Raw genomic sequence first — 27,966 nt, 5'->3', positions numbered from 1 at the left:
AACCAACATTGCTGCATCCATCAGATTCTTTACATGCTCCAAAGCGCTGCGCATTACTGAGGGCCTGTAAATCTTTCCTTTTTGAAGTTATCTCCAGAGGTGTAAAGCGTTTTGTCTACTTCTCCTACACTGTCAAAATTATTTCCTATTCAGAAAAGGAGATAAGAGCAGCTTCTTTTGTTTTGTGTTTTTTAATCCAAAGCTGAAGCAGACAAAAGTACGGCAGGTGGAGCTGAACAGACTCAATGACAGGAAAAAAAGACACATCTGTGCTTCCACTACAAAAATGTGTTGAGAGGGACAAAAAAGAAAAAAAAAAAACATTATCACAAACATTCATGAACATTTCTACAGTGAGAGATTTGTAGGTGCGATGTGACAGGTGATGTGGATGTGATTTTACAAAGTGAAGTGGACCAAACCGACAAAATTAACACAATCATTCTCCATGATCCCAAGTGTGCAGGGAAGCAAAGAGAAACCAACCATCACACCTGAATGTGTCTGAGTGTGATGACAGCTTGCTGGTGGTATGTCAGATTCTGCTCCGGGACGAGGAGCAGCTCTTAAGTACTTTCTACTTCCTATTAGGAAGTGTGTGGGGCGCTGGACTGGATTGGTCCTGCTGAGCCTCCTGACAGTTTAGCTGGTGCGACCAACAGTAACACTGAGTGATCTTTACAGACTTGACTGGTCTGCCTGAGCCACGTATCCCACACAGGGTGCTACTGCTTACATAAACACACACAAACGCTCCCTTATAGTTGCTCACCATGTCTCCAACACATTTGCAAACAGAAATCAACACTAAGAAAAAGGTCCTAGCAGTATTTCAAGCTGACAAACACATCTGCATAGCATTAACCTGAAATATAATCTGGCAATGTTATAAATTCTGAAGCATAACATTGGTAAAAGCCTGAACCAAATGGTAGGTAGGGGTTAAAAGTCATTTGCTGCTTTAGCAATACTCAGTAAGGCCTATGCCAATATGTTCATAAAATCCATGAAAAAATACAGTATCAGTTGGCTCCTACTCTCCTATGAGCTACATGCAGGAGAAAGGTCCAGCCAGTTTCTGTTCTTAAACGTGGCTTCCTTCTCTGCCCTAAAACTACATACCTGAAAAAACAAGCGTAGATTAAGGTAGGAGAGAGGGGCCGAGAGTGAGGTGCTCTGTCAGAATGGCACGTGGCCCTTGTGTGAGTGCATAGGCCCCTGTTCAACATTCACAAAGACAAACTGAACCTGACAGACACTCCCAGTTCAAGTCCCAGAAATGAGCGACTCTTTCCAGCCAATTCCAACCGTCAGGGACAGAGTCCTTACATTCCACTTGTCAGTTCAAAATAGATCTGCTTACTCTGCATGTACGTAAAAGACACCTTCCCTTGCTTTCATTTTTGGGATTTAGCCATTTGATTTGACATTCACATGCTTGGGGCTAAAGCCAGAACAGGGCTGTGGGGTGAAGAGAACTACTGCTAATGCTAAGGCTTCATGTCCTATTCCAACATTCAAGCCCCTCTGAGTACACAACCTGATATTTGGGAAAGGAGATCCCCTCTCCTCTCCTCTCCTCTCCTATAATTCATAATCTCTTCACTGGTGTAAAAACACAGATAAAGACCCTCTCTGCCAGAGCAGAGTGGTGGCTTTGTTAAAATGGTAGAGTAATAAAAACAAACACTCCTACAAAACATTAGAATTTGCCATGAAAAATAAAACACTGAGAAAATCCATGCAATGCGACTCATGTCGACAAATTATTGCTTCCTTTTTACAACCTGTGTTTGTATGTGCATGCATACGTGCATCTTTCAGTGGGCAGCAGACTGGGGGTCCGCCCTAGTTGTTGGTTTTCTTCCTCCGTTTCGTTAGCAGTGGATTGGTCGAGTCCTCAATGGTCTTGATCTTGATTTGCTCGTAGTCAACCCTCATCGTTGCCAAGGCACTGGTCATTTCCTCCTGAAAAAAGCATTGTGATGCTCATTAGGCCGCTTGCTTTACCCGAATATTCTGCTGTATTTGCATTGACAAGATCCTCCTAAACACCATTATGAGAGTAACATTATTTGAAAGTATCGCCTGATATTCAGGAAATGATTTTAAAAAAAAACAAGACCAGCCTTATTCTTTTGAGACAAAATAACAGTAGCAAATGAACAGTAATGAATGAAGTAGCTAAATAGCATGGGATATATAATATTAAGTTAATTAAGTATTTGATAGTTTCTAATACAACTGACTAGGTGGCAAGTCGTCAGGCAGAACTGTCTGTTTCCAATTTTTTGTGCAAGCTTAACTCAAGAAAACTGATGCAAAGACGCCGGGAATCTAACCTTGATATCCTCCCAGGCGTCCTTTTCTTCCTTTAGCACCCGGCTGGTGTGAAGAGGGGTCTGAGGAACCTCCATTGATTGCTTTAGGGAGACACACAGAATCAGCCAGTGCAACTGAGTGGAAAAGATGGTAAAGTGCTGAAAAGGGTAGAAAAATGTACAATGATGTATGTGCTTACATTGATCCATGGATGATTCATGAACTCTGTGATGGTCATCCTTTCCGTCGGCTCAGTTTTAAGGAGGGTCTTAATCAGTTCTTTTGCTGCAAACACAATTATTCACATCCTTTAAATTAAAAAGCAGCAGATGTCATACCCTCTCTCTCCCCTGCTTTCCACTACTGCCTGTCCTAAAAAAAAAGCATAAAAATGTCAAAACATTATCATTATAAAATAATTAAAAAAAAAAAAAACCTTCGCCGCTACTATTCATAATATAACATAAATGGCACAGTGTAAATCTCTATACACCGGATGTAGGGTTCATGGTATCACATTTTCTAATGTACTTCATGAGAATTGGAAAAGAAAAATGTTTGGCTTTTGAGAGTCCAGACTGCAGCACACCCCATTCTTGGTACTGACAGTTTCTCCGTTTAAGGACTGGGATTTTTTTCATGTCTGCTCTATTGTTAATGGTGTAATTTAAAACTGAACTGAGAAATCCTACTGTGAACCGCTGGTTCTTGAGAAGTGTGTTACAGTAAATATAACCCACCCGGCTCTTCTGTTGTTCCAAACACAACACAAGAACCAACTTCAAGCACAACAACAATAACGGCTGACTACATTGTCTCTTTACAAGTGTTGCTCATGGCTTTGCGAGCCAACATTGGCGTCTATACATAACTGGTCCGAAAATGCCATTCGCAAAGTTCGAGATTTGGCACCAGCTCAAAACTGGTACTTGAACTGCCCTGGTGAAAAAGGGGAAACATCGACCCGTACAACCCTCCATTAGAGGGAAATATTCATTAACCAAAATCATCTCCTTGTTAAATTCTCTTTTCTTTTTAAAACCTTTATTACTCAGGAAATAAGACCTCACATTCAGTTGTAATCAACGTCACTGATGGTAGCAAATAGTAGGTGAAACACCCACATCAGTTTCAATTTCTTGATCAGAAAGTTAAGACCAAACAGCCTGTCTGTCACGTTTAGGTTAGATGTTTTATAGAGAGCCTGCAGGAGCTTGTGAAACAATAATATGGTTTAATATAATGTGTTTTTTTAATGAGGCAAGGTCTCACCATCTGAATTAATATCACACAGTTGGCCCTGTTAACACTGCTGACTGACCTTCCTCTGATACATCAGACCATTCAGGGTAGGGAAACTCATAGAAGCCCATCCTGATCCTCCTCTTCATCCCAGGAGATATGGCAAGACCATGGTCAGAATAAAAAGGAGGGAACCCACACAACCTGTTGGGATGTTAAAAGACAACATTAGTTATAGCATCCCAAAAAAGTGTATAATGTAGTGCTCGAATTATATCGTACTGCAAAAACAAAAAAAAAAGGACTTACAGGATATACATAATGACACCCAATGACCACATATCACATGACTTGTCATATTTCTCTGGGCCTAGAACCTCTGGAGCTGCAGGGAGAAAGATGGAATGAAAGGGGAAAACAGGGGATGGAAGGGCAGAGAAATGTGTAATTTTTAACTGTTTATCATTAAATGCAGAGAATATCAGCAAACACACAGAAACCGATCCTTACCAACATAGTAGGGTGTGTAGCAGGGAGTAGCTAAAGAGTTGTGTGAAGTGGTCTCCTTGGCAAAGCCAAAGTCTGTGAGTTTGAGCAAGGTGTTCTGCCTCTTTGAGGAATACAGTAAATTCTCTGGCTGTAGGGAGAATGAGGGAAGCCAGTCAGAAAAAAAGAAATGTCTGATGTATGTTAGTTACTTTCATGGAAGTCATCCTTTTATCCACCTCCTCAGATTGCTTTCTTCCGAATCAAGGGGGAGGAATTTTCTCATTTACACAGAGTTATGACACAAACCTTGACGTCTCTGTGTGCGATGTTGATGGCATGCAGAAACTGGATGGCCTCTCCTATGCTCTTCATGATGTCAGATGCCTCTAAAGTAAAGAAACAAAAAGCTCTTTTATTACATGTGATCAGAGTGCGGCGTTGCCTAGCAGACATACAGTGGGGCAAAAAAGTATTTAGTCAGCCACCAATTGTGCAAGTTCTCCCACTTAAAAAGATGAGAGAGGCCTGTAATTTTCATCATAGGTACACTTCAACTATGAGAGACAGAATGGGGGGAAAGAATCCAGGAAATCACATTGTAGGATTTTTAATGAATGAATTGGTAAATTCCTCGGTAAAATAAGTATTTGGTCACCTACAAACGAGCGAGATTTCTGGCTCTCACAGACCTGTAACTTCTTCTTTAAGAGGCTCCTCTGTCCTCCACTCGTTACCTGTATTAATGGCACCTGTTTGAACTGGTTATCAGTATAAAAGACACCTGTCCACAACCTCAAACAGTCACACTCCAAACTCCACTATGGCCAAGACCAAAGAGCTGTCAAAGGACACCAGAAACAAAATTGTAGACCTGCACCAGGCTGGGAAGACTGAATCTGCAATAGGTAAGCAGCTTGGTGTGAAGAAATCAACTGTGGGAGCAATTATTAGAAAATGGAAGACATACAAGACCACTGATAATCTCCCTCGATCTGGGGCTCCACGCAAGATCTCACCCCGTGGGGTCAAAATGATCACAACGGTGAGCAAAAATCCCAGAACCACACGGGGGGACCTAGTGAATGACCTGCAGAGAGCTGGGACCAAAGTAACAAAGGCTACCATCAGTAACACACTACACCGCCAGGGACTCAAATCCTGCAGTGCCAGACGTGTCCCCCTGCTTAAGCCAGTACATGTCCAGGCCCGTCTGAAGTTTGCTAGAGAGCATTTGGATGATCCAGAAGAGGATTGGGAGAATGTCATATGGTCAGATGAAACCAAAATAGAACGTTTTGGTAAAAACTCAACTTGTCATGTTTGAAGGAGAAAGAATGCTGAGTTGCGTCCAAAGAACACCATACCTACTGTGAAGCATGGGGGTGGAAACATCATGCTTTGGGGCTGTTTTTCTGCAAAGGGACCAGTACGACTGATCCGTGTAAAGGAAAGAATGAATGGGGCCATGTATCGTGAGATTTTGAGTGAAAACCTCCTTCCATCAGCAAGGGCATTGAAGATGAAACGTGGCTGGGTCTTTCAGCATGACAATGATCCCAAACACACCGCCCGGGCAATGAAGGAGTGGCTTCGTAAGAAGCATTTCAAGGTCCTGGAGTGGCCTAGCCAGTCTCCAGATCTCAACCCCATAGAAAATCTTTGGAGGGAGTTGAAAGTCTATGTTGCCCAGCGACAGCCCCAAAACATCACTGCTCTAGAGGAGATCTGCATGGAGGAATGGGCCAAAATACCAGCAACAGTGTTTGAAAACCTTGTGAAGACTTACAGAAAACGTTTGACCTCTGTCATTGCCAACAAAGGATATATAACAAAGTATTGAGATGAACTTTTGTTATTGACCAAATCCTTATTTTCCACCATAATTTGCAAATAAATTCTTTAAAAATCCTACAATGTGATTTCCTGGATTCTTTCCCCCCATTCTGTCTCTCATAGTTGAAGTGTACCTATGATGAAAATTACAGGTCTCTCTCATCTTTTTAAGTGGGAGAACTTGCACAATTGGTGGCTGACTAAATACTTTTTTGCCCCACTGTACATACACATACATCTCAACAAAGCGCCAGGGACAGCAAATGTAACCAAAAGGAATGATGAATTGGATCATAAAGAGCATCTTTACACTTAGCAGGTGTCCATATGCGCCTTTGTACGTGTCTGTGTGGTATATCTGAATTTTTATGCGGTGTAGCCATGTAATAAAATCCAGCAGTGTTGTAGGACAAGCTGTGATGTTTTAAGTCAGCATAAGCATATTACCTCTCTCTGTGAAGGCCTGGTCGCCTCTTTCCTGGATTCGACTAAAAAGCTCACCACCATCCATGCTGCAAAAAAAAAAAAAAAAAAAAAAAAGTTAGGATTTTGTTGGTAGATATACTTCTAATGTACTCATTACGAACCTCAACCTCTGTTCTGGTCTCTTTTTGATAGGATTTTAAATGCGCATTGCACATGAAACCCAAAAGTTTAATAGGCCTCAATAAGCCAATCAGATCACCAACAGCGAACAAGCACACCTGTGCATCCATGTCTCTCTGAGTCATGTCTGGACTACATGAGGCGCCATCATGACTCAGTTGAGTCAGCTGGACACAGTCATGGCGTACTGCATTAAAGAAAGGAAACATGGACATGAAATTGACCTCAGCAGCATTATCTCTGAGCAGTCAACTAAAAAGAGCAGAGAATTGCTACATTTTCACCACTGTACGATTAAAAAATAAGGCAAAATAAAGTACTACGCCCAAATAACTGCATGGAATTATGAAAGATCTAGTCCCATTGCGCTGCGGTTGTATCAGACAAAGCCTGCATTGCCAGTTGCTTTGAAGCAAAGAGGATGCAGACTATTTTTTTTATCTCTGAATCCGACTTGCTGGTAAGGGTGGTCTGTGGTCTGTAGGCCGCCCAACACAAAAGATATATGTGTGAAACCAGGTGAATGACTGACTGACACTTACTGCACACTGACATAACTGTGTGACACCAACCTGCTAGCTATTTAAAGCCATTTAAGTTTTTGCAAGCAATTAATGCCAGTGTATGGAAAAACATTTAAGACTAATTCTATTCTGTTTTCTTTACTTTTTAACTTTACTCCCATGATACTTTGCCCATCTGTAACCTGGCTAGCTGAGACTGGTGCTGCGTGCACTCCAAAATCATGACAGAAAACAAAGACTCATTTTCTCTCAAAGAAAAATGAAGTCTCCTTGATGCTAATGACAAACTGTCAAAAACAAGCCATCGAGATGGAGCAGCGACACGTTGTGTTCCTCAGGCTACCTTGTCTAGTCGACTCAAAGAGCGAGGCACAAGCACAGCTGCTAGTGATGGAGACAGAAAACGAATGCGCACAGGGAAAACACCTGTGGTTGAAGTTGCCGTTGTCAAGTGAATTGATTATGCCCGTCTGTGTGATGCATAATGTAATAAAGCGAAGCCGTCCGTTTCATTACTAAATATTATATCTTATTATTTGCATACAGCGATCAACTTGAATTTGTAAGCAGTTTCCATTGTACTGATGTTCATATCAGGCCTGTTGTTCATCAATGCTTTGTTCTTTTCTCTGATTTTATCAAAAAAAGTTTCACAAGGCTTGAAGTTATCAATATTTTGTTGTGAGGTTTTTATAATTCAGTAGCTAAATAAAGATATGCTATTCATATCAATTCATCTCATTTTCTCACAATCGTAGGCCTGCCCATAAGAAAGATCAGATTAAATGTTGATTGTATCCAATATTGTGTTGGTCATACAGAATGATGATATAATGAATAATACAGACCAGGAGGACACATTTTGTCTTCTGTGTTTTCAAGATGATAAATGCCGATACTCAGTTTTTCCAACAGCACAGGCAATTCAATGTGTGATGGCACTTTCAGGATGTGTGTGTGAATAGAGGGAGAAAGATCAGTGGTAGTTAAAGTGAGTGTGTGGAAAGCACAATTCTGAAAATGTTTAAGAGGAAGCAACAAAATTGCAGAATGGCTGTACAGCGCATGATTTCCTCCTGATCCAACTTGTTCTCTGTTACTTCGTAGAAAACAGATCTTCAGAACAGATCGAGTTTGACTTAAGTTTTGTATTTCAGTTCCATTTTCTTCAAATGTTGAAGTATTAGCATTAGCATTAGTTAAAACTAAAGTAAAAGCATTGGTTAAAGCTGATCTGATGGACTGGATGGTTCAAGTCTAATGACATTTATTTAGAACTGGTTAGTCAGAGATTCAGAGAAAATGCATTAAAATCTACATGAAAGGACATGAAATACTGACATGTTATACCTTCTAGCCATATTGCTCAGCTCAGTCACATGAATTTTACCCTGCTGAGCTCAAAATGAGGACATAAAAAGACTGCAAATTTAGGCATTTAAAGCATAAACATAAAAACATGAAAATGTGTTAGAAGCACACACATTTACATAATGGTAAAATGTAATAGACTACTACTGACAAGAGCTTAGCTCATTACTGTAAAGTTTAATAATCACTATTCCATTATCCACTGAAATACTTACAAATTTATAAACAACTAAAAGGTAGCACAAACATCCAAGACTAGGGAGTTACAGAAAATACCCCCAAAGAATTGGTGTATGGGGGTAAAGTCCAATAGAGGTCTTGCCTGACCCAGGGTTTGGTCGGGTCCCATTCAATTATTGCAAGTCCAGAGTCTATTTATCATTATGTGCAATACCCAAGTGCGTCTGAGAGGACCCACGATGAGCGCATAAGATCTGTCTGCAACTACCGTTTTAATCATCTGTTTAAAAGGCAGAATGAGCAGGAATCCCCACATGAGCGAGTATCAGGCGACAATGGCAAAGATAAACTCCTTCAGTGAAATAAAAAGTTACTTTTTGATTGTATTACAGCAGTTACATTTTAATGCAAAAAATAAACACGGCCACACCTCTGCACAATACCAGAACAGCCCGATCGCTGTGTGTGTGTGTGTGTGTGTGTGTGTGTGTGTGTGTGTGTTTGTTTGTGTGTGGTATCCAAAATGATAAAGTTTTTAGCAGTAGAGCAGCATTTTTTTTTTTTTTTTTTTTTTTTTTATATAGAAATTTTACTCATTGGGTTTGGTGGGTACATGAAATAGAACTAAGTGTCGACTCTCTCTCCTCTTGGACATTTTAAAAAAAATTAAGAGGTCCAACTGGATTTGAAATGAATTCCCTGGGTTCATTAGGGTTCGGTTCAGTCTTTTTAGATCCTGTGAAGACTTCCACTGTCGTATGCAAAGCTTATGGTCGTTATAGTATGAGAAAATCCTCAGTGTGCTTGATAAGTTTCATTTAATCTTTTTGTTCACTATGATTGTACAAGTTTCAGGTCCAATCATCAACGCCAATTTTGTGTGTGTGTGTGTGACTAAGTGTGCAAAACAGCCCAGGCTGATTCTTCAGGCATGAATGTGTGAACGGGAGAGCAGAAGCCACAGACAGAGACGCGGGACAGCCCTGCTAAACCACAGCACACTTCGACCGTCTCACAATCAATCATTCATGTTCACATTTTCATATCAGTCCAACGGACAGTGGCGCCATCCATCGTATTTTGATATTAAACTAATTGCATGTGAGAAACCTCAAGAAGTGAGGCAATCCCTTGGTTATGCAAAAGATTTTCACACTGCTCTGACATTATGTGATCAAAAGTAGAAGGGAGGTTGAGGTTACTTGACACCCCCTTCTCTATCTGTGTTTCTGAAAATGTCTAGAGATGAAGTGTGACTTCTCAGCAGAACAGCTACTTAATTATTTTGATGAGACTGGCAGCACTACGAGCGCACATCTCACACCATCACACCTTGCACTCTTCCAATCTACATTCTTTCACATCTCGTATATTTGGCACCTCGTTAGTAGGGAGGATAACATGTACTCGGAGATATTATAACCGTGAAGATAAAAAACCCTTACACATCTTTCCGTTTCTTCTATTTTGAAACCAACTGTTTATTTAAATCAATTTGGTGAAACTTTGTTGAGTTTATTAAATGCACAGTCTCCACATTGCATAAACAATAATAAATAATGCAAAGTTTGCATTTGCACTAATCATTTGAAAGGTTGCAATACACTTTCAGACAAGGACTGTAATGTATAAGGAACATGTCACAAAGTGCAGGACTAACACGGCTGAAATGGATAGACACATTTTATACTGGTGGATTTTATTGTTTGATCGTGGGATTGGGTTGTGCAGATGGGATTTACAACACAATCCATTAAAAAGGTTAAAACTGCGATTTTCCACCTTTTTTTTTTTGTGTTGTGTGACTTAACTTAAATTATAGAATATTGAGAATAGAGTTTAAAGCCACCATCACCTCCACTGCAGATCCAATTGCACACAGGGTCGACCATGAAAAAGACCAGTTCAGATACAGGTCAGTATCCAAAAATGAGAAAAGACAAAAAAGTTCATCAAACAAAATATCAGTAGAAGATTGGTCAGAGGGGAGATGAGCAGCTGCCCTCTCATCCTCTCTGAATTTCCTAAATTACTGAGGTGACTTGACATAATGACATGGTGACCCTTTACACAAGATGGGAGAATACTTTAACAGCAGAATATGGGTCATTACACTGACTCAATTTCTGCAAGGTCAGAAGCAGCCTGCACAGCTAAATTGCCAAGTTGTATCTCCTAGTGTGATACGTGGAAATGTTTTCGTTTCATCAGAAGGACAATTTTTTTTAATTTTTTTTTATTGCCATTTCTTGCTGAGTTAGTTTTGTATAGGAAATTACTCATCAGGTGGAGCATTTTTGCATGTGAGTGTGTGGGAAGACAAGTCCACTCCGTCTGCACTACAATGTAACCACAGACCTAATGAGTGCACGTGTGACAACCTGATAGGTGTTTGGTGGTTTATAGTGCTGCAAAATGGAAATGCAAAGACGAGGAAAGCCACTAAGCTCATTTAAAGGAAATGGGTCAATTTCTTCTAAAGGTCATACACTATGGATTTACAATAATTTAGCAAGGCTCAAATGTACTTGGAACAATTGAAAAGACAAGATGCTCATCAGTTCACCTTTGCTCAGTGATCAAAGGTTTCTCGTAACTGCTCTCCTGCAGACTGTGGTAATACATGAAAAGTTTTGCAAAACAAATCAAAACTGTACTAAACCAAATATTTAAATCAAACTAGTGTATGTAATTCCGGCATGTCTTTGTACTATTTGGAACAAAATAGTCCATTTAAATCCAGTTTGAAAGTGTAAGTTAAACAAGCCGCAGTTAATGTGGTGGCCGTGATGCATGTAAAGGATTTTACTTTTTTAGATTTTTTCTGAGAAATAAGTCCTGGAAATCCTATAGATGCCCATTTCCTTCACATTATAATTAATGGGCAATGTGAAAGACCATAAAAATAATTTAACAAAATGTTTCCGCTTGAATTGACGACTTCCATCATATTCAAACCACAAAACCCCACTGAATAGGCTGTGCTGTTACCAGATGCTCCAACAATTAATTTCAAACCACAAGCCTCCGCGCCATTATATCAGTTTTACCTTAATTAATCTCCATCAAAATGCTAACGTTTGCATTTTGAGCAGCATGCCAAAGAAAAACCATGTGTGCCTACAGTGTGTGGCTAATATGGCGCTGGCTGGACTGAGTGCACTCTGCATATGTTTAACTTTACAACTTCTGCATTTTTGTTAAATTGTGTATTTCACCTTATTACAATGCAATAAATTGCAGGTTGCAAGTTTGTTGATCATGAACTAGGTAGCGCTTTCACATCCAGACTGTGGAGGGTGGACAAAAGTAGTACATAGCAACACGTCCTGTGCCAGTGGTATGTAGAGACTGAAACATAACTGCTTTCATCATCAGTGAAACTGCGCCTCTAACCCAACAACTTGGCCATAATGTTTTTGACAGGAGGATAACGAGCTGTGCTAATTTCTAATATTTTTCAAGTAAATTCATTACTTGGGTGTTACATGAAGAAAGCAAAAATCGTCAAAAAAAGTCTCAAACCCACAATTGTGCGCAACATGTTTGGCGCTGTCAGGGTAACATGATGTCCTCAAATGTATAACAGCTGTTGAGTAAATTGTTACTGTTGTTTATTATTGTATCATATCTGATCATATCTGCCTTCTCTTTATACTGACAGGAATCTCTGCACAGTTCCATTTATTTGCGTATTATTTCAACCAAACTTTATATTCACACATCCAAATTCTTAAAAACCAAAACTTTTCAGAGCTGAATATGCTGAAATGTCAAATAACACATTTCCTTTATATCTGAATGCACGTAAAAAGCTGTTAAAACATATGACCACTGTAAGCTTTGCAAGACATTCAATAACCTTTTTTGATCTTTTTAAGTACATCTTAATCCCCCTGGCATGTTTGGAATTGTAGAATCAAGTTCTAAACACAACATGTCGTATGATGTCTGAAACTCAAGCACTTTCTAGGTTTGGAAACTAAGCTTAAGGGTGGAGTTTTTGACTGAGCCTGTGTGTGTGCGCGCGCATCACTGAGACTGTAGACTCACCACTCCATGACAATAAGCAGACATTTTTTCCCCTGGTAGAGGTTCTCGTAGACGTCGATGATGCGCACAATGTTGGCACAAGATGATGCCCTCCAATGGAGCTCCACTTCTCTGCGGGCCTTGACGCAATCCTGCAACATCTGGAAAGAGGGACAGAGACCAGGAGGGTGAGTCTGATTAACATCAAATATACACGACAATGCAATGACATGCAATTACAAAACACACTACATGTTATCTTTATAGTTTAACTGCTCATTTCCTTCACATTATAATTAATGGGCAATGATGAAAGACCAGATGAATCCCAGGTAAGCATCTTTCCCACAGAGGAATTACTTTGTGACCTAAAATTATGTATTATACGAGGTGACATGAAGCCATTTACAGACCAACTGGATGCCCCTAGCAGCTCACATCAATGGTAAACATAAGAGACAGTAGTGCAGTGCTGCCATCAGCTGGTTGAATGTTGAAAAGATGATGTAGAGTTTTCACAGTCCAGTCTTGTGTGAATGTAGCACCCTCTGTGTGTGTCAAGGGGTCAATGCACAACTCTACAAAAGCACCAGATATGTCAGTGATTCTTGTCATAATATATTTATACATCTATATCTTGCTGCTACATTCTTAATCCCTGACAGCACTGCCACTGTACACCAGGAAGTCAAACAAGAGGGACAGTTGCGGAGAAATGTTTCTAAAACACTTTGAAATTCAGCATGCTGCCCAATGAGACTCGGGAACCCTGGCCTTATGACTCAGGCCTGATGGCCAGGTGTAATTAAATTCAGTATTGCCCTGCTCGTAAAGCTGAATTTAAACAAACAATTTTTTGTGGGTATATTGTTATGGAGAGCGAGCAAATAAGGACATTAGTTTACACAGTTTCTGAAATATGATTTCAGAATACACACAAGTTGTTTTCTTTTCGAAGCACGAGATGTGATAATTGAATAATTTTATATTTCTTTCCATAATCCATGTCTGTACATTTTTCTGGTGAAGCACTTTTGAGCTGCACTTTCTGTTAAATGTTGCCTAAAAAGGCAATCTAACAAGCTTTTCCCCTTTTACATCATGGTATAAAACAGAATAAGCAAACATTTCATACCATATCCTACCCATAACAAAGAAACCCTTTGCACAAAGCCAGCCATTAATGTCAGAGGGGTACATAATGCATTCTTATTTTTTTTTATTCATTTAATTACACTGTTAACTAGCCTCCCACTCACTGTTCCATTAAAGGGCACTCAACAAAAAAGACTGACAGATTACATGCGAGTTGCAAGTGTGGCTTGAGCTGAATCAGCTTCATTTTGTGCTTTAAGCAAAAGCTGAGGCCAGAAAAAATGAGGCTCTGTCTGACTATTCAGTAAGATAGGAATTCAGAATGAAAGTAATGCAATTACAATTTCACGCAGTTTCAAGCACTTTTCAGACCTTGAAAACACCATATTTCCACTAACTGTATGAATCCTGTTAAAAATGTCTCAGTAGGACCCCCCACCAAATTAATATAAGTAGAGTCACAAATCATTACAACAAGCCTCATTTATAGGAATATAACCGCCTAAGCAACTAAAATTGGGTACCCCTGTCTAGTCAGCAGAGAAACTTCCTCTGAACATGGTCGTGTATTATGACCTCACCAGTGGTAAATAACACAGCAAAGGAAACTAGCTCACTCCTTTACAGTAGTAAAAAGGGTCGGGTCAAATATAGGTCTGAACTTCTGAATTATGAGCTCCAGCCTGTCTCAAAGAGCAAATATAAAGAAGATTATCTTAAGTCCACCAAAGAGGAAACAGTACTGATTACAGTTGCACCTTAGAACTTTGCATGCAGTTTTTCTATTATTTGCTTAACGAGCAGAAAGCAGCATCCTAAAGATGATATCAAAATACAAAAATTAAATAGTTTTGAAGTATAAAAAACGTTTTTAATAGTACACCTTTTTAAAGCATAAGTTGTGACAGTTTAGTGTGAAATAAGCACTAGTGTCTGTTCACAGACTTAATTATACCATATAAAACCCTAGAAAATCCTTGTCAGTCAATGCAAAGAATTCAGCCTTCAGTAGCTTTGACAATGAGCCATCGTCTGTCCATCTTGTGCTGCATTAAATTCCAACTCTGCCCACGGTCACAACAGAACAGTGGGCTTTGCTCCGACGGGCAGTGAGGGCTGGGAGAGAGAGAGTATCCAGACTGCTGTCTGGACTGGCCCACACAAGGAGACACATGTTTTTGACAAGCATAATTTACATCTTAATCAGCAGCATGACAGGTTGCACATGTCTTAATGCCATCTAGTTTGCTTATTGCTTCAGACATCTTGTTTTTATGCCCTCAGTGAAGCTGGCAGTAAACTTATCAACATTGTTTTTAGAGTTTTGAAGCTTCTGCCATAAACTTCATTTTCAGACCATTAATATTAGATGTAAGGGTTTTGCTGTTGTTCTGACCCAATTCTGTAGTTTCATTACAATAATTCCTTTTCAAGGCAAATGAATCAGATCTCACAGAACTCTAAGCAGAGAGCATATTTAAATGTTTTTTTAAAGCTCAAAAGATGCCTATGCCTCAATTTTCCAGCCTTAAAACGCAGACAAAACACTGTGGAGTTCAGGCACATTTCAAATTATTCTCATATTCATTGTTTTTACATTTATAAAATGACTACTACAAGGGTAAATTCATTGTTTCTCTGTATCACTCTTTCATACCAGGTTTTTGAATGCTTTATTGTTTTAACTGATTTGGTTTAGAGCACTCACTGCTGGAGGCTCTGTGATTGTGTGCATGACTTTCTTGCTGTGCTGTAGTATGTTTAAGTGTTATATAAGCTGACGGCTAACAAGTCCTGACAGGACTAACTTGTACAACTAGTATACAAAGTAAACTGTATTCTTTTTGGAAAAAGCTATCAAATTCATGCCGTCCTTAAGATAACATTAATTTTGTGTGACTAAGGTTTAGTATTCTGACAAACTGGCTTATCAAAATTAACTCTGAAGTTTATGTGAAACCAATACTGTGTTTGCCCTGTGGATGTCTTATGCCTTTATTTAAATATGTAGCTAAATAACTGCAACATTTAAAAAGTGTCACTTGATTTGGACCAAGGTGACGTAAACAACCTCAGAAAGACAAAAAATAAGTAGGAAATTACCAAAAAAGGAAACAAAATGAGAGGTGGACAGACAGGAAAGACAAGAAACCACAAAAGAGAGATAACATGCAGATTTTCACTTTTATACTTCTAATCTGTTCAATAATGTGTTACTTAACTTAATATTTGTGTAAGGAATAAGTAGATTCTTTATGTACTGGAATTTTTAAAAATAGATTAACGTTCAGGTGAGAAGCAACAGTTTGAGGGATGAGTGATGGACCACTAAAAGGTGACTGTCTTTGTTACCAGGAAGAGTTGGTATGGCATACTTTTGCATTACACTCATGCTTTATCTCAACTGTGAACACACAGCACAGTTCAACCACCCTTTAGGACGGAAACAAACATGGGTGGGTCCTCCTTCTGCGTCACAGCAAAGCGAACAAAAAAACAGCCTAAAGGACACGTGAACCCATGGTCACAAACAAAACGAGCATAGGCTGGAACTGAAGCACTTTAATCCTAAACTTCAAGTGCCAAGATTTTGTTTACATTTTCAAAGGTTTACATTTTCAAAAGTAATGTGACACAAGTAATTGAAAATGATTTTGAAAATAAAAATGTATTACTATAAAAGACAATAATCCACTTACACACAGACAATACAGTTTAACTACTGGGAAGAATATCTACTTGCGTTACAGATATGTCAGAAAACTGCAGACAAAAGCAACAGTATTTTCCTTGCTAATCTCACTACAAATCTAAAAGTACGATGTCTCCGAAACTGAAGTGTGAGTTGCCAGAACTGAGGTTGGAAATGTTCTGCAAGTTGATTATCACTTTTATAGAACCTAAATTTACATGGATGAAGACACGCACGCACGCACGCACGCACAGGCATGTGTAAAATGTTCTATTAAATATATAACTGACACATGATACAACACAAATTCAATAATAATAGACTAACATCATGCAAATTGCTCAGTTGGAGTAGATGACAACTCTGTGACAACTGTGTCGCCAGCAGCTTCTTTTCGCCATGGATGTATTATATGATCTTATACAGAGAACAAAGATGGTGTCAGTTATGTCCAATGAGAACTATGGTATTCACCAAAAAAAGTTTCTGGCTTCTGTGTCTGGTTACGGGTTATGCGGTCCACTGAATATGCAGAGTAGTGTTCATCCCATCATGCATCTAGCCCAGCCGCGCTGGTGAATGGACCGTACCACAGCAGAGATGTCATTCAGGAAAAAAAAAATGTTTTCTGGGTTTTGTTTTTTGAAAGAATAAACCCCCCTGGCTTATGAATATATAATCCAATAACCGAGTCTAGCTGGAGGTCACCTGTCAGCAGCTTTACGGATGTCCCTTTCACAAGAATGGTCTATGGAGAAAATGCTTTTTGGGCTGATTTTCTGTTGCAATACTGCGAGTGGCCGCTGAGAAAATTGGAAGCACGGTTGAGTGGTGGTCCAGTAATGCATCCATGTTTTTCACTTGGTGGTGAGGTTCTCCTGGAGGGGATACAGTTCACACTGCCCCCTCCCAGATGCCTCTCCTCTCTCATTCATCTGGGTGAGACAGGCTCATTATCAGCCGCTTCCTTTGGGGACCCTTTTGTGATGTTATAGATTGATTCGATTGATATTTAGGACCGATGCTGATCTTAAATGTTATATAATTCGAATATGAATTGAGACAGTAGTGATTACACTCTATTCTCAACCATTATAACAGAAAACTCTTAATAAAAGCAGCCACTTTCATCATATTGAGAACATGCTATTTTACCAAGAGCAATGACATATACCCAGTTATAATCCATACATTCAAAATCTGCTGTTATGCGTTTCTAACCTTCATTTTGGTGAGAGCAGTTCAACGTCTGGTGTCAGTGAAAGATTAGGTAACAGATGTCTTATTGCACATTGGGCTTCTTTCACTCACGAATGTAAGGCCACAAATCAATACATTTACAATAAGGATGTCTGGTTTGAATTGGTTTCCCATCAGTCAATACATGACTATAGCTTCCTAATCATTGCTATAGCAATGGACTTTGTACCTACTGCAACACTGTCTAAAAGGACATAAAGTGTCTGCTTGGTTGTGCACATGGTGCTTTATGTTTTGAGATTCTTCATAATTGCCACCCTGATGTCAAACTGTCCAACCAAAGAAGAACTGAAAGATAGGTACATGTGCATGTACTGGAAACAAGAACCATGTGCTGACACCAATATTAACACATCTAAATATAGCAGACTTCCCTCCACAAACAAAGACTACTCACATTCTTCTTAACACATACGCAATCGTACACACTCACGAGAACACACCCCCGTCACCTCTCCGCTGGTGCTTGTGTGACTGCATGGCCCCCCATCTGCTGTTGGCCTTTTGAGGCTAAACAGTGAGGGTTGTGGAGAAGGAGGGAGATGAGGGGGGCAGATGGGCACACAATACACTTCCTTCGGCCAACACAAAAGCCCTTGAGCAGGACAGTGGGAGGTGGGGTGGGGGTAAGTCGCAGGGGCACCCATCCTCCACCTGCCAATCGTGAGCCAAGGAAAAGTCCAGGGTTGATATGGTGAAATGAGTAAAAAAAAACATCACACTGAGGGGATAGGGCAGTGAAATTCTGTGGCGGAGAAGGATTATGGAGGGGTGGCAGGTCAAGCTAGGCTCAATCAGAAAAGCTTCTTAATCTGACAAAAAGGGTTAAACAACAATCTACCAGAAGAGGTGGCTCTGTTTGAATGTGTCAATACGACATGATCTGATTAAAGACATCTGCTGGCTCTCACAGGACCATCACATGTCAGTGTGCTTGTACACATGTAATATCATAGTGTGTGTAATACACATAAACAAGTACTGTAACTTGTGTAAAGTTCCATTACTGACATTTTAATGATGTTCTGGCCTGACTGATCAGTCATTTTAGCCAGTTTAAAACACACACAGTTGGTGCATATGCTTGTAGGTGGCTACAGCTAATGGCTACACAGTCAGCACAGCCAGCCTGAGAAACACAGAGCACACAAAAAAGAAACTACTAACAACTGTGCCACTAACGTAAGAAAATGTGTTTCACGTTCAGTTTGAACACACCTTTGGAAAAACAAGATCATTATAATCTGAACGGGCACTCTATCCTTCTAAGATATCAACTTTCAGAATAAAGCTCTGTTCAAGACAGAGTTTATAGTCTTTTAATTTCTAATTTGCTTTCAATTCAGTTTAATTTCAGTTAATTTCCAGAATGAGTCTGCTTGTTTTAATTTAGTTTTTATTGTTTCAAATGTTTAGTTTTAGTTATGTTTTTATTAGTTTCGTAATAGTTCTTATTTTGCTTTTAATTATATTGTGGGGGGTATATGTCACAAACACAATGCTTTGTGAAGGCAACTGACACACAGGTATGGTCTCCTGGTCTCCTCATGCTTGTTGTGTTTGACCAAATTGACAAAAACTAAAGACGTTTTCTGTATATTTAGTTCATATCTAGCTTCAGTTTTTATTTTAGTTTTAATTAACTATAATGACCTTGGTTCAAGCTCAGTCACATCCTAGCTCTCAGGACAGATGGCTAGTTTTCAGGTGAGTATCTTTAGCCAGCAGGTGTCATAGTACATGCCAAACATTGATTCAAAAAAATGAGTCACTGACAAGGGGGAGGAAGTGAGAGAGTACGACATCTGTACGACACACAGAAACAGCTGTCTCACTTCCTGACACAGGCTCAAAGACTTACGTGGAAACAAAGGAGGAGATGGCGTAGAGTCTTTTAGGAGGAACAGCAGGGTTTTTAGACACAAAGACAGATGGAGATAATGAACATTTCAGTGTTGCTAAAGAAGTGAACAAGAGACTAAAAGCATTTGGCATATTTTTGACACCTCTGTCTGTCCCATGGAGCTTGCTTCACTAACTCCTCCCCTCTGATACCTGATGATTCATGGTGTGAATCGCCCACTGCGTCTGATGCAACAGACGACAGACACAGATATTTGAGGCTTTGCTGTACAAATGCAAACAGACTGGTGCGCAATCAGCTGCTTTTAAATAACAGGGGATTCACACTGAGTAGCTGGCTTGGCCCTTTGATTGGTCGTATGTGTGTACATGTATGAACACAGTATGCTTTCAGTCCAGCTAAAATTTGGAAAGTACAATACAGACCAGCTGCCATGCAACCAGTGACAACTTTAGGAAGTTACTGGTCCCGTCAAGGCCACAGGTGAGATGTCACAAGCACTTTTATTACAACAGAAGAACAGAAGCTGCTGACAAGCCTCTTACACTGAGAAATGTCCTGGGTGATGCGGTTGTCATCCATGTTTAATATGGATGTGTGTGATTTAACGACTACATGGTTACATTTTGCTGTGCCTGTTAGTCAACAAGTTCTGAGAACTATTGTGGTAAAAATCACCACTGAAATGTGTGAAAACAGCTGTAAATTTAGATTTGTGGATTCTCAAATGCTGCTGCTGAATGCAGCCAATGCGCAAACCACCAAATTTGCCTTCAGATTAGTGTAAAATGCAGTCTTTTGGCTAATATTCATACACGAACAACTCAGCATGTTTAATGAATGAACTCCAGAGGAGAGGAAAACACTCACTTCCCTTTACCGTTAACACCATTCAGCACTATTAAACCACTTCCTAATGAGGAAGCTTCCATATTAGGAACAGATCATGAGATTCAAGCAGAAGAAATAGACACAGACAGACTAGTTAGAGGAGAATGAGTCCAGTATAAATAAAATTATGAAAAGAATTTCTTTAGAGGCAACTAAGGGAACATTCACAACCATAAGTGCTGTTTCAGTATGAGTTCTACAGCATCTTGGAAATTTCTCTGTGTCACAGGTACAGCTGGCTAGCTACTTCTGGGTCCATCTATCACAACCACAATACCACATCCTTCCAAGTGCACGACACCCATCAGAAGGGAGGCAACAGAGAAAGACACAATCGAGGAGGGGAGTAAATCATGGTATGTCAAAGATCAATGTATACCAAAGGAGCTTCTTCTAATCTGTTTGTTTGTGACAAATGTCGCACAAATATTTTCACAATTATCTGAAGGGAGAAGGATGATCTTATGGCATTAAGTGATCTGTCACAGGCTTGGCATAACAATGTCAAAAATACAGGCTGTAATACAAATCCCTTCACTGATCACCGAGTTATAGCCAGTCCAGCATTTACTAGCCATAAGCATTGAAACCATTGGACAAAAGGAAAAAAATACTGCAAGAGGAAGCTACCATGTCTGTTCAATAGTCAATAAGCAGGCTTCTTTGTCTAAGCCCCTCAACACGTATGCATATAACTACTGGCCAAATAAATAAATAGTACACTGAAGGTAAGGTACCCATTTCTCCATAAACACACAACACAAGGTTGTATAAAATCTACACAATCAATCTGGTTCTCCTAAGCCCCATTAACACATGAACTGCAACCCTGAACTTATCTAGCTATTACCTGAGGGAGCCATTTGTAACAATGACCCTGGTAAAAAGTCTGTAATGTCCCAAAGACGCCATGTGTGAATAAAGCAGGTCACTGTGTGGAGAATTCACACAAAGGGAGTAGTGCTTATGATGTTTTAATCATGTGACTGGGACAAAAGCGGAAGAATTTATTACGAATGTAGTTATGATGAGCGCAAAAGTCATCATTACATTCATCATTACAAATAGGTTGGTAGCCTGATCCGTTGTCTTCAATGTAGAGCTGCAGCTGTACGTTTGTATGCATTGAGATACGGTAGTGTTAAGGTATTGTGATTCAGTGTGACAGTGATTGTTCCATTGTCACCATTTCTTGTATAATAATATCCTGTCAGTTTTCATTCCATGGCAACCTAAAACTGTCACCCCCAGCATCAACAGATTTTACATCTGAGGCACAAAACATGAAACTGAGTTAAGGGCACTATGTAATAAAACAGTGAGATCATTTTCTCAGTATTGTGAGAGTGTATTTGCGGATATAGGGGAGGTGACCAGTGCTGTCACAAGTTACTCAGACTGCATTGCTGTGGCACAAAAATCTTATTTTCAACAGAGCAAAATGACTGATTACCCACCTGAGCAACAGCAAAATGTCCCCACTTTCAACATAAAATTCATTCATCTTCAGTGATATTGTGGAATCATGAGTAAATACTCCTGTTCCAGTGATGAACAAAAGGGCACAGTTAGAAGAGCTAGTAGAACAAATCAAAAGAGGGCCACCAGAGAGCCTCTTCCTTCCTTCCTTCCTTCCTTCCTTCCTCCCTTTCCTTCCTTTCATTATCTTATGATTGAAGCATGGGCCTGGCTCTTCCTCTACATCCGTGTAACCTTTAATCAGAAATGTTGACAATCTAAAGGCTTAATTCAGAGGGATTAATTTTGTGTAAATGTTGGGTGTCAGTAGACAAGTTATTCAGCACGCCATTTGTCTGGTCTACTGTGGTTAAAGAGGAAATTTCAGACATCCAAACCCCATACACAAGAAAAAAAAACCTCCACTGGAACTGGCCAGTGGCTCCAGTTCCTCTTTTCTCAGCAAACCCTTGACAGGTGTGTTTACTTTACTATAGCGACTTCCACATCTTTCCAAATTTCAGGAAGCGCAACTTTAACGACGAAAATATTGCATCATCCTGTCTGTGATTACATCACCTTAACGACACAGATTTCCTTTCCAGATGAAGCAGAGCCAGACTTAAGGAGTCAGTGAGCTCCTTCTCTCTAATAGAAGACTAGAACTTAAGCGTTGAGTTGGCCATCACTTCAGCATTTGCTTGTTTGTAGGCTGACGTCACTGCCTCCCCTTTTATTGCAATGAGACACAGCGGGGGGGGGGGGGGGGGGGGGGTCCTGATATTGAGGGGTGCCAAAAAAAAATGCAATGGTGCCTGGCTGGTAGACCACACACACTGCCCAACTTCACTGCAACGCATTGCGACCTTATCTGACAAGACAGGGTGTTGTGTTCAAGTGCAGATTCAAGGCAGAATAACTTGTAACGTGAACTGCATAATTCAAGACATTGAGACAAAAATTAGTGCCCAAAAGATCCAAAATTATGCTTATGATTTATTATTCAAACTGAGCTTTGTGAACAAATTTCATTTTCCTACCTGTGTGCTGTAGCAACAGGGCCACACAAATAACCCTTTTGTGTGCTATTTTCAGACGTGGCCTTAACCTGATTGCTCCCAATAACCTGGTTTCTTCTGTGCATATAAATGTAGTCAATGTAAGACGACACCTGCAGATGCCTCACACCCTTTGAGAGTGTGCGTGTGGCAGGACACTTAAAAAAGGTAGACCAATCAACACAGGAGGACACGTAGCTCTGTCACAGACAAAAGCCACAAAGTAAAAAGGTATTGAGTCTTTGCGGCAAGTCATAATGCATTACATAAAATAATATGTTTAGGACTTTCAAGGGTTAAGGATCACTGTTTCTCTGTCAAAGTGTCTCTCCAACAAACACAGACACTCACGCAGACACAGATTGTCCAGCCGCACTGTTAGCATAAAACTTGGTTCAAGAGACAGGTAAAAGTTTTTCAAGGTGATGTCACCTTGGGCCAGGCTGGCAGATTCCTGGTCCTGGCGGCTGCGTCAAACCTAATGAATGCAATAGATGAGATGGGGCTGACTCAGCTGACGTCAGTGAAGGGAACAAGGACATTAGTTCATTCAGTGAAGGTGTCACTCTGTTTGGCTATAGTCTGTCTTCAGTGTCTGAGGCATCAGTGAAGCTGAATCTGATATTAAAGCTAGCCTCAAAAGTTCAAAAACATTTAAGAGCAACAGGGGTAAATGGAGCTGGATGAAGTATATAGGAGCCTTTTATAATCACATCACTTAGTGACCTTTAAATCAAAGTGTGTACGCATGTGAGTGCATTTATCTGACGTATAGAGAGTATTTCCTGCTCTGACTTAAGAGTTTGACCTCACAGATGCCATCTGTCCAGAAGCTCAAACATTGAAGAATTTACCTTTATGTTGTCATCCAACATGGTGCACAAATTGTTAAATAACATTTTCCGTAATTCCATCTGTAGCTCTGATGCATTATCTAATTTCCTTGCTGTCTCCCGGGAATTTCTGTGATCCTATTTTTTCCTTTACCACTACATCTTATTGCCAACATCACTGAAGTCTACTTGCAAAGCCAACTTGTAATGTTAGATAAAATCATCGCCATTGTCAACACTTGATTCTGGCTTAAACTTCTGAATTAATTCATATTATGCACAAAAGGATGGTCATGACCCTGAAAACTCAGGCATGGCAGAATCCCGCTAAGGCATGAATATCTCAGCAGCCTAAATACAGCTACAAGCCAGAGAGCCATATGAAAAATGAGAAGAATGCAGATCAAGTATTAAAAGCACTCCGTAATGAGTGAAACAAACAGAACTTCTTCGTAAAGGTTTCCCTTAATTTTCTGATCACACAGTGCCTTTGTGATTTAGACAAATTTACCAAGTAGCACCCTGATTGTCAGACTACATATTCAGCTGCACTAATAGTGCACACGTAGCATCATACATGCTCTACTCGAGTTAGTGGCACAGCATATGATTTACATCAAGAATATACCTGTCTGTTTTTGCACTCATATCACACAGTTTTGTTACAAAAAAACTGAGATTTATTCTGAAAACACGGCTCTCTTTTCCCGTCCTTTCTTTCTGCAAACCATAAAACAAAAGGACCAAACACAGTTTGATCGGCAACTTTTTTTCCCCACATTTCCCAGATGTTATGTGCATGATACTGTACACAAATTAAACAATAAAGCCTGACTGGGCAACATCTGTTTGTAGTGGTGAAGCCACTGGTCATTGTAGCAGGTTGAGATCGTGCCACTGATACACTGCATATGCATATCTTAATCAAATTTTAGGACTTCACCATTTTAAATATATAGTGTACTGTGATCATTTGGCTGATATGATAATTAATTCCACCATAAAATCTTTAGCACATGCTACATTTTAATGCCATTTTTTACACGTTTTTTTTTTTTTGACAAAGCAGTGAATCACATTGAATTACACTGAATAATCGTCAGAGCTCTGTTCCCACTCTCTTGATCATCCACATGTGCACTTTCTTGATAATTTCGCTCTCCCTTTCAATACTTCAGTAAAATGATTTAAAAAAAATAAAAAATTTAGGCACTTGGTAACCTTTAATTAATTTCCATTCCTTAAAGAGACACCACTTCACTGTAGCATCCGACCTACGTCCACCCCAGGATCAGAGAGCAATGACGTGCGCTGATACGAGCCCCTGATCCAAATTAGATCATGTTAGTTTGTCTGAACAGGGTATTTGTCATGTCACTTCAAAATAAATTCACAATGTGCAGTAACAAAGAAGCGAGAAACATAAGAATTTTGTAACTGTACTTAAATATGATTAGGAGAATTGGAGGACGACTAGGAAATTGTCTTGAATAACTATGTGCGATCTCATTGTCATGCCTTGGACAAAACTCTTTGTCCTTTTTTGGAGTGCTAACATTTTCTCCGGTGGGGCAGTAGGTTTATTGGTTGTACTGGGGCCTTAGAAAGTCTGGATGTTTGAGCTGGGCTGAAAAGGAGGAGAAAATGTTTTTTAGCTATCTGCATATGATTTAAAAGAGACACGTTAGGACGTTTAATAGCTTGCTTGATGAAGGCAAGGTTAAAGTCATAACATTTTGGGGAGCTCAGAATATTCACTGAGCAGACAACCTCTCTTTTCTCTCTGTATACTGCTTTTGGACCTGTACCTGACTGGGGTTGCAGTGACAGCAGCTCTCAGCTCAAAGGTACACTTGACCCAAACACCTTCACTGCAACACTCTACAACCCTGAGCATTAATACTTTCTACCTAATCTTGAGAAATAGCTGAAGTCTTGTGAAAAGACACTTCACAAGCCACTGTGATTTCATAGAGTGTGCAATTTGACTGTGTTTGACACTAATTATACATGGCTTTAGAGCTTAAATAATTACAATTAATCGATTAGTCAACTGGCTACTTAGAAAATTAGCAGCTATTTTGATAAACAAATAATTGTTTGATTTACTTTGAGCACAAAAGTCAGGTTCCAAAAAATTCTGGAATTGCCATTTTTTGTTTTGTTATCACTGTGAATTTAATATCCGAGTTTGAAACTGATGATCAAACAAAAACAAGACATTTGGAGGCGTCACCAAGAGGCACTGGGAAACACATTTTACAGAGCAAACGAATAATCCACTAATGGACAAAAAAAAAGCGGCCAGATGGATCATTAAATGAAAATATTCGCTAATTGCAGCTCAACATGGCTTACCAACATAAAAACACATGGTTCAACAGAATACGACAACATCCAGCAGATTTGAATAACGGTGTGCGTGCTTACGGATAGTGCGCAAAGCTGTGACCCATTTAGTCTGACTGAATTTCAGTTTGAACCACCACACAGGATGTTCCCAGGCTGTGATTCACTTGGGGAAGAGTATGTGCAATACTTATTCTGATCCTTTCGATAATAATAAAGAAATAACCTGCAGTAATAAATGGCTTCACTGGGTCATGTTTCGGTCACCTGTGTGTGTGTGTATAGCTGTTGGGACGTTTGCCCTTTATCAATCATTGACGGGTACGGAAAATGATCTCTAGAGGTAGCTCCTGACACTGCAGAGTCAGTTCACAGCCCATCCTAAGCTTTTCTTTTTTAATTAACAGGATACAGGAGAGGACTAACATTTAAATCCACAGCACAAACAGAAGGCTGAAACTACCAAGCAATGTTTACTTATCACACTAAAAAGGTGGATGATACAGTTATCGATGCATAATGCAGGAAAATGCTTGAGCAGATTGAGAAACAGTGTCAAAAATCACAAAACCGGCCCTGGACCTGAAACAAGGGGCAGCGCATCGCAGCTGAGGTGGCAGTGCATCTGTTTGAACATTTTCATCCTTAGAAAATGCAAAACACTAAATATAAAACATCTCTTTATCCTACAAGTGGGGTTTAAAATGCAGATCTGCTGCTAATAACTGATAAGCAAACATTTGGTTGTTTTACTGGTAGAGTGATCACAGCCAGCGAGATGGATAGACCATCACTATCACAAGCCTCTAAAGCAGATAAGAGCTGCACAGTGGGTGATGTTACTTGTTGAGGGCGACCAGCAACTCAAAGTCTAACTGCATTCAATTTACTATGACAGAAGACTAAGAAAACCAGAAAATATTCGCAATAAAGCTCGAATCAGTAGCATTTTTGACATTTATGCTTGGAAAAGAAATTACTTAAGTGCCTAATCTGCTATCATAGTTGCTGCAAACAAATGTCAAACCACTTAGCAATGAATTGACTCATCTTTTCAGGTGTTTTTATTTGAATAATGTCGGTGTGTGACCCTCAAAAGCTGTGTGGTCTGTGATGATAGTTTGCTCCTGCAAGTGGAGATAGATAGAGAGATAGAGAGATATCACCTACCTTCAGGGCATACTTGTCTCCAGTCTTCTTCTGAAAGATCTCCAGGACTTTGCCATTTATGCCCAGCCCCAGCACCTGGCTGGTCACCGTGTAGTCTTCTGTTATGGAGTTTTTCTTCATCTGGCCGGCCGGGCTGGGAAACAGTGGCTGGTTCTGTGCGTTGGACAGCATGCTCTCGGTCTGGGTTGAGAGACGAACAACCGCCGCCTCTCAGCGCTACTTCTCTGGCTTTTTCCCCCGCGTATCGCTACAACACAGCCCGAGTCTTCTTCCTGGGTTAGCCGGCCTCTGACTGACGGAGAAGCGGCCAGGCCTGAGGAAACACCGGCGGTAGTTCTGACGTTACAGCTTAACAAACTCACTCGGTTGGCCGTTAAATGCTAAACTAGCTAGCTGATAGCATGCTAGTTTGATCCTATTCTTGACCCGTGATTTTCGGCTAACAACTCAGCTATCGGCTAGCTTATCCATCTCCGGTGGTGTCCGCCGTCCACCGGGTCCTCAAAGAGCACTTCAGGGACTTGTCTAAAACCTCCCATAAAAACAGAAACGAAACCGCAGTTTCTACGCCGGCGCCGTGAAACCCCCGGGAGTTAACTTAAAAAAGAAACCACGACAAAACACTCAACGAAGACCAGACAACAGAGGAAGGAAAAAGTCGAATAGCAGTAGCACGCCAAACACACTTCACTCACAG

General features: G+C 40.1%; 1 protein-coding gene across 1 annotated transcript; it reads right to left on the bottom strand.

The window, feature by feature from the left end:
• Window positions 1-172: 172 nt before the first annotated feature.
• Window positions 173-27,966, bottom strand: mapkapk2a (MAPK activated protein kinase 2a). The gene is made up of 10 exons (XM_070847536.1): window positions 27,270-27,966; window positions 12,621-12,760; window positions 6,334-6,398; window positions 4,360-4,439; window positions 4,075-4,201; window positions 3,874-3,949; window positions 3,644-3,768; window positions 2,522-2,607; window positions 2,343-2,423; window positions 173-1,968 (listed from the first exon to the last, which is right to left on the bottom strand). Exons 1-10 carry the CDS (start codon window positions 27,438-27,440, stop codon window positions 1,849-1,851), a joined length of 1,071 nt encoding a protein of 356 aa, XP_070703637.1. The 5' UTR covers window positions 27,441-27,966; the 3' UTR covers window positions 173-1,848.

The sequence above is a fragment of the Pempheris klunzingeri genome, chromosome 2, assembly GCF_042242105.1.
Source record: "Pempheris klunzingeri isolate RE-2024b chromosome 2, fPemKlu1.hap1, whole genome shotgun sequence".
Classification (NCBI taxonomy): domain Eukaryota; kingdom Metazoa; phylum Chordata; class Actinopteri; order Acropomatiformes; family Pempheridae; genus Pempheris; species Pempheris klunzingeri.
The sequence above is the reverse complement of the archived record's forward strand: the minus strand, read 5'-3'. Positions and strand labels throughout refer to the sequence as shown.

What these genes read in the sequence shown, in the direction of transcription:
- mapkapk2a (XM_070847536.1), bottom strand. Translation starts at nt 27,440, where the DNA reads ATGCTGTCCAACGCACAGAACCAGCCACTGTTTCCCAGCCCGGCCGGC. An exon ending in TCGCACACAGAGACGTCAAG is followed by an intron (nt 4,202 to 4,359) that starts GTTTGTGTCATA and finishes TTCTCCCTACAG; the next exon opens with CCAGAGAATTTACTGTATTC. An exon ending in TGAATCATCCATGGATCAAT is followed by an intron (nt 2,424 to 2,521) that starts GTAAGCACATAC and finishes GTCTCCCTAAAG; the next exon opens with CAATCAATGGAGGTTCCTCA.